The sequence below is a fragment of the Phalacrocorax carbo genome, chromosome 1 (genome assembly GCF_963921805.1).
Source record: "Phalacrocorax carbo chromosome 1, bPhaCar2.1, whole genome shotgun sequence".
In the NCBI taxonomy this organism is placed as follows: Eukaryota; Metazoa; Chordata; class Aves; order Suliformes; family Phalacrocoracidae; genus Phalacrocorax; species Phalacrocorax carbo.
In genome coordinates, this window is record NC_087513.1 from 84,136,843 (window position 1) to 84,149,506 (window position 12,664).

Sequence of the window (12,664 nt, forward strand, 5' to 3'; positions counted from 1 at the left end):
ATCTGCTCTGTTCTGGCAACTTGTCTCTCCTTTTCATGTTTTTGCATATACTGGTTTCACACAGTCCTAGCATGCTGAAAGCCAGTAAAATTAATAAGCAAAGTAAATGAAGCAGAGAAAAAATGAAGAACTACCCTAGCATGAGGTAAACAAAAGCCCTGTTTCTCAGCTGTAGCACTGATCGTGCCCCACTTGAGGCAGAAATGGAGCAGAATATCCCCTAGATGCCTCCTCAGCACCCTGCCCAGCTGAAGTTGCTCCCCATCCTTTGGCTGTCCTTCAGTCCTGCAGAGGGGATGGGTGCCCAGGCAGATGCTGTGGGGCCATGGTAGAGCAGAGCCCAAGTGGCAGAGAGCAGTGTTGGCAGAGCGAAGCGTGTACATCCTGAGCACAAGCCCAGGTGTGACGGCATACAACCACACGCCTGCTGGGCACAACCATTGGATGGAGGGTCCCCGCAGCCACCCTGCCGCCAGCAGATCCACTAGTGCCACCTGGAATAGCAGGATCAGGCCCATAGTCATTTCCCACCGGTCCTTTGCATACAGCTTTGCACTGCAGGTTTGCCACAGCTCCCAGCATGTTGACACAGCTCAGGCACCTATGACCATGTTCAGGTGCTGAAGGGGGCCAGGCATTCCCAGTCAAACCCCAGGCTCTCTCCGGAGCTGGGTCCCCCTCACTCTTCTCTTTGGTGTCACCCCATGCTGCGAAGCAGCTGCCAGGCCTTCCAGGGAGACATGGAGGAGGAGGGCAAACCTGCCAACAATTTGGTATTCCCTGAGCATTCTCCAGCTGGGTAGCAGCACTGTGCAGAGCTCCCTCCATGGTGGTGCAGAGCAGGGTTGCCATCTTCACTGCACAGCTGTGTGACCCAAGGCCCGGAGGGATAGTGTGGTTTTGCCCACATTCACGTTAGTGGTACACAAGCTCCCAGGCCCCCCTCTAACCACTAGACAATGCTTCCTGCCTCGTTATGTTATTGATATTAATTCAGAATAATTTTGCAGGCAGGGAGGGCCCAATGGGTTGTGCAGGGGGGGAGGCAACCAATGGGTGATGAGCATCTTTCAGAACTGATGTCCCTTAGCATCTCAACTCTTTGCTCTTCAGCTCCTACAGCTCCAGAGACCTTTCTAACTCCTCCCTCAACCACACCCCGATGAAACCCAGCAAGGGGTAGATAGGGGTGAATGGGGAGGGGACACACAGGGCAGTCCACATTTCTGTATATCAAGCCAGAGGGCTGCACAGACAGAGCCTGCGAGACAACCTCCCTGCAATCCCATCACCTGAGAAAGACCCTGGCAGTCATGGACAGGTAAAATGCATGTCTCCAATTCCTTGCTTACATAAGAAATTAGGGTCTTTCTCTTAGAATTAACCTGCTCTCCATTTGGTGCTCACCATCCCTTTCCTTTTCCCTGTCTGAGTCAGTGATCTAACTCCCCACCCTGTCCTACTCTTGCACCTTGCATCTCTGTATCTCTGTCATTCTTTCTTTTTGACTGTCTGCCACACTGTACTCTTTTCCCTTTTTGTCATTTCTATTTCTCGTGACTATTCTCTGTTCCTTTTTATTCTTTTTCTTTTCTAGAAACAAAAAAAAAAGACAACAGAATGATGAACATTCAGATGCTATCTGCTGCTTAAGCACCTCAATCCCTGCCCACTCTTCTCTCTTTATCCACCTATTCTTTCTCTTGCACCAGATTTCTGTCTTACTCGGTTTCTGCTGCTCACAGCCTTGTGCTCATAAGCAAAGACTGCTCCAGCATTGGATTCCTCTACTTTCAATGCAATTACTCTGTGAGCTAATTATCACTAAACACTCTCCACAACTGCATGTCATTCACACTTTCAGGGACCTTCACTCTGATTTGAGGATTGGCTTCATGAATCTTTATTTGAGGAAGTCTACTTCTTCAGTGCCCGGGCATAATCACAGCTTCTGTGTCCATGCTGCTTTCCCTTGAGCTATCCTATACCTATAGGAGTCGCACATGTATGCAGCACTTTGAACCTAACTGCAAATTTGCTCAGTTGCTCCCAACAACATCTGTCCATTCATTATTATTATTATTCTTGTACCTATCACATTCTGAAGTCTTCCCTAGCAAAAAAACCCTGGGACGTTGAACTCCAGAGAGAAGGGAAAACAGGAACTGATGTTAATCAACATTTCTAGTTGAACAAAGAGCTTCTGTGATTCAAAATTGTCTTCACTTTGTTCTGGCACTGAAAAATAACTCAAGTGATCATAATTCTTTTTTCTGGGTTTTGGGGTAATTTTCTTGTTCTTCACCCTTATTTGCATCCACATGCTGCTCTGCATTGAATAGGGAAAAACGGGAATAGGGAAAAATAGGGAAAAACAGGAAGAAGTGAGAAAGGGAAAAGATAGAAGAATCAGAAACCTTTTGAAAGCAAATATTTTTACCCAAAGCTTCACAAAAAAGAGAAAAGAGAAAGCCTGTTTTCCCTAAACTTTTTGATGTGTTGAAAAGCACTTTTCCATGTGGGCTTTGATGAAACATCAACATAATAGCCATTGTTTTTCACCTGGCTTATATGGTTCTTCAACAACTGATTGCATTTTTCACAATTGCTCTGGTCTGTTTTATGGTGTTGTGGCATGCTCCAGGTAAGAGCTTTTCAAACTATCATACCTGCTCAATTTCCATGCAATTGTCCAGGCTATCCTCTCTGGATAACCTGAGCATCTGTCAAACATAGAAGGATTGTCCCCTCTCCAGCACCTCTGTTACAGAGAAGAGTCTTTGCCACATCCCTGCAACAAGACACATCTAAGAGGGAGCAGCCTGAGGTGAACCACTGGTTGACAGTTTTGTGAGGGGACCAACGTGTGTGTGTGTTAGGGAATTTACACATACGTTCATACATGTTTGTACAAAGGCAGGGAAACAGGGTGAATCCAAAGTGGTAGGAAGCGGGGCAGCCCTAAGTGTGAGAAATAAATCAAAACTGATGATAAAGAACATACAGTGCAAGAGAGAAAAGTGGGTATGGGAAACCCACACTCAATGTGACCTGCCAGAGAAAAGGGTGATGAAATGCAATGGGATCAGTTTGTGCTCTACCCCTGACACAACCTGCAATCCCAGCAGAGCAGGAGTGCGGCAGTGCTTACAGGACAGACCTCCAAAAACTGCCTGAGGCTGTTGTTGAGCTGAATCAAATGCTTAGTAGGCATGCTTTGCTCTCTGACAGTGTGTAGGACTCTGCAGAGCCTTGTCTTCTCTATGGACTTTCTCCTCACAGGAGACATGCCACAACTTTCATGTGATCTACTTCTCTAGAAGCATGTCTATATAAAGAGTGGCATAACTGAGTATGTGTGCGCTTGCTCTTTCTGTGTGAGCAGGACAGGTATTTTTGCACTGCAGGCTGAGGATGACATGGCAGGAAAGAGGATGTGTGCGGGTGGCTTGCCTATCTGTCGGACAATCAGGGTAGAAAGGGTGCTTGAGGGAAGAATGTGCCTCTCTGGCTATGCAGTGTAAGGTGCAATATGGAGTGCTACAGGAGAGCAAAGCACATGAGCTAGGTTAACAAAAGGCAAGAGGATGTGCATGGCTATATGAATGAGAGCCTGTGGTGCAGTGGCCATATGTGAAGGTGCACAATGGAGACAAGTTCCTGGAGGAGCAGAGAGGATGCCATTGTAAGCTGGAGACTAAGTGCTCTGCAGTGCTCAGTCTTTATCGTGATGTTGCTTAGACTCTCAGATTTAAGTCAGATATAAATTCCTAAGAAGCCCAAATTCCCCTTTCCTAAACCTCACTGGAGACCCCCACAGAAAACCCACTTAAACTGACCCCATCTCCCTGCTGAACATCAGCCTGTCAGAGGGAAAAGATGACAAAGGACATGATTATTTTTAACCCATTCACTTCTGTTTTGCATTGCTGTGGGGGAGGTGAGCATCTCACCTCAATGAACACAGCTGTCTCAGCTGCCTATGTACCTCCGCTTGGCAGTGAGGCTGTTAGATATGGCTCATGACCACCTTACCCTCCTTGTGCTCCTGCACCCTCTACCCAGCAGGATCCCTGGGCATGGGAGCAGAACCCTGCCAATCTCAATGTTTGGCTAATATGGGAACAGCACTTTTGTCTGGAGAGGTGTCAGCCTGTCTACCCCATTACATGTTCTGTCAGCTAGAATATGGCATCTTACACGAGTTCCTAGCCCTGCACATTTTCAACCCAGCTCTTCTTTTGGGCAATGTTGGGAAGAAACTCTGTCCAGTCTTCTCTAAAGACGCTCTAATTTTATCCATCCCTTGCCCCAGTGGCTTTTCAGGGTTTCATACAGCAGAAATAATATTTCTTGATGGCTGAACTCCAGGCCCTCTCATCTTCCCGTCTTCTTAGACAGCTTCATCCTTCTCCCTCACTGGTGTCCATCTTTTGGATATTTGTAGATATTTTCATACTCTTCCCAGCCGTAGTTGCTGTTTGACTAACCACTATTAATTCATTTACTGTTTCCACTCACACGGTCACCTGCTTCATCCCCACAGTCACGTATGCACACTTTCCCTAACACATTGCATGCAAATTACTGATGCTCTTCTTGTACTGAGAGGCTTGGACATGAGTAGGATATTTTTGGTGCTGAGCCCTCAACAAAGACATGGTCAACTGCTGGCTCCAGGGTGCGGCTAATGTAAATTCTCTTTTATCTTCTCCTGCAGCCTCCTGATGAAGAGGAAACTCTTCCTCTACAACTTCAAGAATCTGCGCTGGGCCAAGGGCCGGCGTGAAACCTACCTCTGCTATGTTGTGAAGCGCCGTGACAGTGCCACATCATGCTCCCTGGACTTTGGATACCTGCGCAATAAGGTACAGGGAACACCTTGGCATCCTGTTTTTATGTTTGTGCTGAGGTGCACCCAGTTCCAGTTTGGCTGGAGCAGCAGGGAAAGGAGGGATGCAACAGCAACACAGGCACTGGCACACGTGTCCCTGAGCATGGACACTGCACTGGTACATACTATTTGGGGTATGCAGCCTCCAGATAAACCTGTACTTTATGCTACTCTCAAATGTGTTATCAGCAAGACATCCATACTCCCTGCTGCTTTATCAGTCTACCTACTTTTCCATTTAGCATCCACCCACTCCTCTTGTACATCCCTACACACCTGTAAGTCCCCAGTGCTCTTCCACTTACATACCACTGTGCCTTCTCCTTCTGTGTGCTGACCCTAGGACCTACACCTCACCTTGTTTCTCCTCCCCTCACACCCCATCCAGCTCACACCTCCCTCTTTCCCCCTCTTACACCCTGCTCCACCTCATTCCTTGTCCCTCTCCCTCTTTCATGAAGATGGGCTGTCATGTGGAGGTGCTCTTCCTGCGCTACATCTCAGCCTGGGATCTGGACCCGGGCCGCTGCTACCGTATCACCTGGTTCACCTCCTGGAGCCCCTGTTATGACTGCGCCCGACACGTGGCTGACTTCCTGCGCGCCTACCCCAACCTGACCCTCCGGATCTTCACAGCACGCCTCTACTTCTGTGAGGACCGCAAGGCAGAGCCTGAAGGACTGAGGCGTCTGCATAGGGCAGGAGCCCAGATTGCCATCATGACCTTCAAAGGTGAGTTGTGCAGGTGAGAAAGAGATGATGGAAAGTTATGGGGGGCTAGGGAGACCCAGGAGAGTGGAAGAAGCTAGGACAGGGAGCCAGAGAAGATGATGGCAGGATGTGATGATTTAGTGATCCTAGGACGACTCTCTGGGGCAGTCCTGAGCACTCTGTAACTGTCCTGTGCCTTGCACAGATTACTTCTACTGCTGGAACACGTTTGTGGAGAACAGGGAAAAGACATTCAAAGCCTGGGAAGGGCTGCATGAAAACTCTGTCCATCTGTCCAGGAAACTTCGACGGATCCTTCTGGTGAGGGCCAATTCTCCTTCTCCTTCTGTTGCATCTTCCCCTCAGCTTCTTCCTCTCTTCCTTGCTATAGTTTCTCTCTGCTCTTGCTGCCCATCTCTGCCATCTGCCATTTCATTCATTCTTGTGTCTTCACCTTCCACATTCCTTGTGCCTCTCTCCCACAGCTTCCTTCATATCTCCTCTCCTCATTTTCTTCCCCTTCTTCCACCTCTCATCCTATCTCCTGCCATTCCTTCCTCCTTCTCCATCTTCATAGGTTCCTGCTCACTTGACAACTGACCTATCATTTGTATTTTGTCCTGCAGCCACTGTATGAAGTAGATGATTTACGAGATGCCTTTAAAACTCTGGGACTTTGACATGAAAGTCATCAGCAATCAGAAGACTTCACAAACACTTATTCCTTCATTTCCAACTCTCTCCCTTACAACACATCTTTCACTTCTTCCCTCTTTACATCTCTCTTCCTTCCAGCCCTGTGTCTAGAGATAAGACTATCCTTAGTCTTTCATTTCAAAGGAGAATTAGGCTGATCTGAAGACACATCCCCATACCTCATCCATTGCTAGCTGGGAATAGCCAGGACTGCAGTGACATTGCCAGAGAGCAATCTGCCCTCTTTCAGTCCCTGCAGAGCTTATTCAGGTGGTCCACTAAATGGAATTCTGGGTTTACCCTTGCCCAGGTGGGAGCAGACAACCTGCAAGGCTGTTTGTGTGGTTGTGTTCTCACTGGCACCGCACTGATCTGCACACTTCATGAGGGCTTCGGGGACCACATCTCCTGGCTCTTAGAGCTGCACTACACTGAGCTGCTTTGTGTCCTCCCCTGTGAAACAGTGTATTTGTCCTTCTGGATGTGGGTAGGAAGTTTAAAACCATTACCATTTAAGTGGTATAGCCTATGTCTTAACAGCAAAATTTTGCTTTCCAAAATTGGAAAGCTCAGCTGAGAATATTGAAGTGAGTCCTGGACAGCCCAGCTTGAAAACCTCACTTGAAGCCAGCAAGTCTTCTAAGTGGATTGTGTGCAGGCCCAGACCCTGTAGTACCTCCTGCCCAGAAAGGAGGGAGTTTCAGTAGCTGTGGTTTTGTGCCCTAGGAGAGGCTGAAACTGGACAATAAAAGTCTAAAATAAAAGCAGAAGAGTCACTGGCCAACATTGTCAAGTGAAAACTGCAATTCAGTGTGCCCAGCAAGACATTTTCCATTAAGAAATAGGAAGTCCACTCAACTGTTATTAACTATGTTGAAAGCCATGGCAGCTCAAGGTCAGTACTGATCAGTGTGTGACCTCCCACCCAGCCAGGAAAGAAGCCACCAAGGCACTTCACCTCTGCAATGTTTTTCCAGCATACATCTACTGGAAAATACACTTCATTTTCACATTGTATTGTCCCTCAGACTTAATTTCTCATTCACGTAGGTTGAGGTTGTGTTTCTTGACACACCTCAGGGAGGAGCACCACAGCTCTCACTACTGGAGTACTTTTCATCCACTGAGCATTTCCTCCTAGATCAGTCTTGCAATATGCTCCCTCCCTAGCCACCTGTCCTCTGCTGCAGGCACCTTAACAGTCCCACAGACTTCTGTTTTTCAGGCCTTTTACTGTCCATAATATGGCTAGATATGTCTAGTTAGGGACTGGACTGAGAGCTGACCAGAAAAAACACCCAGCATGAGCAAAGCTATGCAGCCTGAAGATAGATATCTTTTGTAAAGGGCAAAATTAAAGCATCCTCCTGCCTGGCAATCACTGTGTTTCCACTAGGGGACCCCATCTGCACCTGGTCTTGTGGACACAGTCTACCAAGTTGAAGACATGGGTTCATATACACATCTACTCACCACTAACTTCTCAATACCTAAGTTACAGATGGATTGTCCTCTGCAGTCTAACCACCTGAGGCTTTGCCAAGGCTGAGTGTGTCCCACATTCTGGGGGTGCTCTGTCATTTTCTTCATGATGGCTATGAGTTCTCTTCTCCATCCTGTTCCTCTTTCTGAGTGAGGCTGGAGGCTCCTGTGTTGCTCCTCAAAACGCCTCCTCTGGTGATAGACTAGCTGCAGGAGGGCACCTGCTCCCACAGTGCCTCCTCCTGCTAGGAGAGGTCAGAAGCTTCCTACAACTTTAGGCTCCTGAGGCGCTCTCAGCTCGAGGAATTTCATCCAGGAATAGCAATGAGAATTCTTTGCAAAGCATTAATTTGCAAGCATGGTGTTGTATATTTGTTTGATACAGTGCATATTATTTATATAAATAAAGGTCTTACAAATGAACATCTGGTTTTGTCATTATTTTGGTACCGCATGGGTGAGGGAAACAGAAGTTGACGTCTCATCTATTCTTTCTGATTTCTGGAGAGACAACCTGGTACTATCCTATTAAACTGTCTTTATCCTTTTCCTTTGTAACTTTGAAGTTGTTGACTCATAACTGACCAATGGGGACACAGAAGTGTTGACCCAACATACTTCACAAAACAAGAGAAGCAGAGATGGAAAAAGCATCTCTGCCTTCCAACTTTTGGTATTGGCCTATACAATGCTGTTTGTCCTTCTGAATGAAATTGTTGGAGAGCTACTAGAAACAGTAGCATTTTCAAAAAAAGCAGTTGAGACACTGGCTTTTGTTAAATGCTGTCAAACATAAACTTGATACTTGTTGAAACATGGCAGTTGGTGACATTATATAATAGGAGAATAAATGCAATGAGTAAATGCATAGAAACATGCACTGGATTCAGAATGCATCCTAGGTTGCTTCTTCTGAATCTAAAGCAGATTAAATTCAGAGTGGACTGTTTAGCTATGGGAATGTTATTTAGCTATAGGAATTTAGCTCTGCTGCTATAGAGATCCTTTTTAACTGCACTTTTTCTGTTCCCAAATACCAATTCTTATTATTTGTTACTTGGTATTCTTTGACTTGGCATTATTAATTAATTCAACCTCAAATGCATTAGGTGTCTCTGCCAATAATAACTCCCTGGAGGATGGCTGTTATGTAGTAGCATTACCTTTTCAACCTAAAATCTTTTTACTTGCTTTGTAGACTGTGTATATAGGAAACATTTCACTATTGTGTATGTACTCTTGAGTACCACTTATGTTTACAGCCTATCCCTTATGGAGGGCCCATGGTGCTAGCTGAAAACCCCAGTCTCACTTGGTCCAACATCCCATGGCTTGCAGCGATGAACAAGGCACAGGTGCATCTGAATAGCTGTACAGCTGCTGCCCTGAGCTGTGCTTTCCATAAGTGTGCCCACCTCCCCATTCTCTTGTTACTTGCACGCTGAGGACTACAGCCACAATTAATGACAAGACACAACAGATTCCCAGCAAATCTGGCACAAGCGTGAGCTCTCCTCAGGCCTTCCCCCATGACTGGGTGTGTAATGATTTGGGTGCTTTTTGCTTACTCAAGCCTTATACACTTTTACTGCAAGCACATCATCACGAGGCCCAGGGGGCTGCTGAAAACTGTTCTGCCCATGGGCTGGGGATAGCTCCTTCATCCTCACTGAACGTCATCCTGCATGTCTCTGCATGCAGTCCCTCTTCATGACCTTTTGGCAATTGGACCCTTGGGACTCATCCAGTCTTATGATCACTGCAATGTGCTTTACCATCCCAGGGGCTGGGGTACAGATACCACCTGCTCAGTGAAAACTCCAACACTGCAGCAGAGTGAACTACAGGATCGGTCTTTGATAATGGAGGAAACAAGATAAACAGGGGATAGGTTTATTGGTACAGTATGGAAAACCGGGCATGGCTGCCATCTCCTGGTGCATGGGGTGTTTGGAACCCTTTACAAGGGTGCTGGCTGGAGGGATGTTGTTCCTCCCTGCAAACAGCTCCTGGAGTCCAGCTCTTAACATCCAAAACATGCCCATTGAAGAGCAGGACACTGACATCATTCCCACAGCTGCACACAGCATTACTCCAGGTCAGTACACAGCGTCCTTGGACATCACATTGCAATAATAAGAAACAGATTACTATTTAACAATGCAAAGATATGCTCCAGGCCTTTACAAACACAAGGGGGATTTTCAAAGCATGTCTTCCCCCCTGCATGCTCTCTCTCCCTCTCCCACATACTGGTACTTGGAAATCAGGACAGAAAGGGGCTTCAGGATCATGGAGTCCAGTCCCCAGCTACTTGACCATTTGGGGGGATTTTAGCCTATATGTATCTGCACCCAACATTGTCCTCTAGCTTAAGTAGTTTTTTTCTTCCCTCCCTGGCGCTGACTCTTTGGTGCTTCTATGAGCAGAAATTTAATTATTTAATCACATACGTATTAAATACTCACAGCGATGGAAATCAGAATTGTTTCACAGAAGAAAAGTGGAGGGGTTTGGCACAGAATAGACCATCTGTTCTGACAATGCCAGGGCTAAGCAGAGCCTCTGAGGGGGAAGGAGAAAGCGGGTTGCTGCAAGAGCAGATGTCAGAGCAGAAGGGTAGGTGCCGAAGTATGGCAAGTATTTTGAAGAGTGCCTTTGGCTTTTAAACCTCTCATACATTTTTGTGATAGGCAGGTTTCCCTTCAGGCTTCCAAACCCACATAAGATATACCTATAACACCATCGTTGCTGCTGTTGTTGTCATTATTATTGTTAAGCATACCTGTTGAAGGACTAATGTGACTTTTGAAGGTGCAGGGCTAATATTGAGAGAGGTAATCTTCCTGCCTACAAGGGGCCTGTTTCCTCACATGCTGAGTGCAGGTGGCACCCAAGTTGCAGGGCAGGCAGGACATTGATGTCTCCATCCTATAATCTTGTTATTAATAAAGTTAAGAACTAGCCTACTCTACAGGCTGGAAAAATGTTTTTACCACCCCAGATGGACAGAAGATGAGAGTAGACCAGCTGCCTTCTGTGGTTACCTCTATAGGCTAGTAGTGTGGTAGATGCACCTCTAGGCCCTTATATGCCAGTAGCAGCACAGCAGGTATACAGTAGATTGCAAGTTCATTCTGGCAGCTAAAACTGGTGTAAAAAAGCTTCACTGGCCTGACTTTGAACTGTCAAGCTTCCAAATAGACCAGAGAAAGCTTGTCCTCCTGCCTTCAGTGAGAAAGGGCTGAACCTTTCATGAAGAACCATACCATACACTCTGGCTAGTTCAGAAAAATTAGTCTGTGCACTTCAGTTAATCCAGGCACTTCTGTGCAGCTCAACAACTTTGTAATGCCCAGAGCTGACACTAGCAGTAGCAGAACTGTGACCCATGACAGGAATGTGGGTGTCAGAGATCTCTGCCTCTTTATGCCCCACTGCTCAGCTGTAGAAAGAGACTATCCCCACCCAGATATGACTGGGGAGTGACACAGTTCACTTCAGGGTCCAGGCTCCACTAGGAGTATGGCATCATCACTCATGCTTCCCTGTTCATCATTTCTGCTTTATCATGTGTCCTCTTGCTCCCTTAGTGACAGTCCTACACGTTACAGGACCATCAGCACTGCAAAATTTTGCCAAGGTTTTGACTAGGATGTTTTTGAGCAAATGGACACATCTCTGGTTCACTCCTCTGATCCAGGCCTCCTTGTACTGGGGCAGGGCTACAGGATCTCATCTTCCTCCTCCTTCATCTATAATATTGTCCTCTGTTGTTCTGTTGTATATCCTTGCTTTTCTCCCTTGGCCACCACCCCACTCTCATCCAAGGCTGTCTCGTCTGGGGCTAAAGAGATGAATATTAGCTGAAGTTCAAATCAAGAATAGGGTACCTCTTGGTGTTCCAGGAATAACCCCTCTGTCCTGCAGTAAAGGCACTGTCCTCTACCTTGCCTGCAGGAAAAACTATTTCATGGCAATAGATCACTGAGATGGGCCCTGGACTGTCAGGAACAAAGTTGGCAGATTCACAGCAGGGTCTGTACTCCCCCTCAGATAATACTGCAGGAAAAATCAATTTATTTGGAGCAGGTCACCATATTGCTGTTACAGGATTATGGTCAACTTTGGGCTGGTATATATTATTCCTTACTGGACTACACATCCTTTCTCATGTAGAACAACGTGGTTGGCGCAGCACTAGCTTCTGAACCATCTAATCTCCCCTTCACCTAGTGCTATTTACAGAAGGCTTCTGTTCTTTTTCTTGGGTCTTCTCAGATGAATTCTCTCCCATCAACCCACCTTCCCCTCCTAATTCAAATTCACATCTTGTTTAATCTCCAGGCAATGTCAGCATCCTATTCCAAAGACCTGGGCCATCTAACCTGCCATCTTCCTCCAGAGAGCTGGAGTTTTAGGTACACTGATTTCCAACCTTTCCAAGGTCAAAGTCTGACTGCATATTTATTTTAAGGTACAGAAACATAGTGACACCTGCCAGTATTTTTAGATTATTTCATATGAACTAGCACGCATCAGTAATTTCCACACTGCTATGGGTAAAGCCTTCTCTGTGCAATGCTAAGCTGTGAGCAAGATTCTATGATGCTTAAGTATTTATGGCAAGAGATATGGATGGGTCTTCAGATCTTGAAGATTTCCTTAACACTTAGGGTTTCCGTTTTGTGCTGGCCATGGATGCTACACATTGTTGTAAAGCTTTGTGTTGTTGTACTTTTTAGGTTCTCAGATGGGACACAGCTAACTTCTGTAGCATAATGAAGTTTCAAGGAAAGACACAAATGAAGATGTTTGAAGATATATACATTGATCAGACTCAAATCCAGTTGCCACATTCTGCAGCAGACCAGTAACTTA

The 12,664-nt window shown here is 46.3% G+C and overlaps 1 protein-coding gene across 1 annotated transcript; it reads left to right on the forward strand.

The window, feature by feature from the left end:
* Window positions 1-603: 603 nt before the first annotated feature.
* On the forward strand, window positions 604-7,920 carry AICDA (activation induced cytidine deaminase). The gene is made up of 5 exons (XM_009509407.2): window positions 604-617; window positions 4,721-4,868; window positions 5,356-5,626; window positions 5,811-5,926; window positions 6,232-7,920. The coding sequence occupies exons 1-5, from the start codon at window positions 604-606 to the stop codon at window positions 6,283-6,285; spliced, it is 603 nt and encodes a 200-aa protein (XP_009507702.1). The 3' UTR covers window positions 6,286-7,920.
* The last annotated feature ends 4,744 nt before the right edge of the window (window positions 7,921-12,664 follow it).

What these genes read in the sequence shown, in the direction of transcription:
- AICDA (XM_009509407.2), top strand. An exon ending in TTGGATACCTGCGCAATAAG is followed by an intron (nt 4,869 to 5,355) that starts GTACAGGGAACA and finishes TCTTTCATGAAG; the next exon opens with ATGGGCTGTCATGTGGAGGT. An exon ending in AACTTCGACGGATCCTTCTG is followed by an intron (nt 5,927 to 6,231) that starts GTGAGGGCCAAT and finishes TTTGTCCTGCAG; the next exon opens with CCACTGTATGAAGTAGATGA.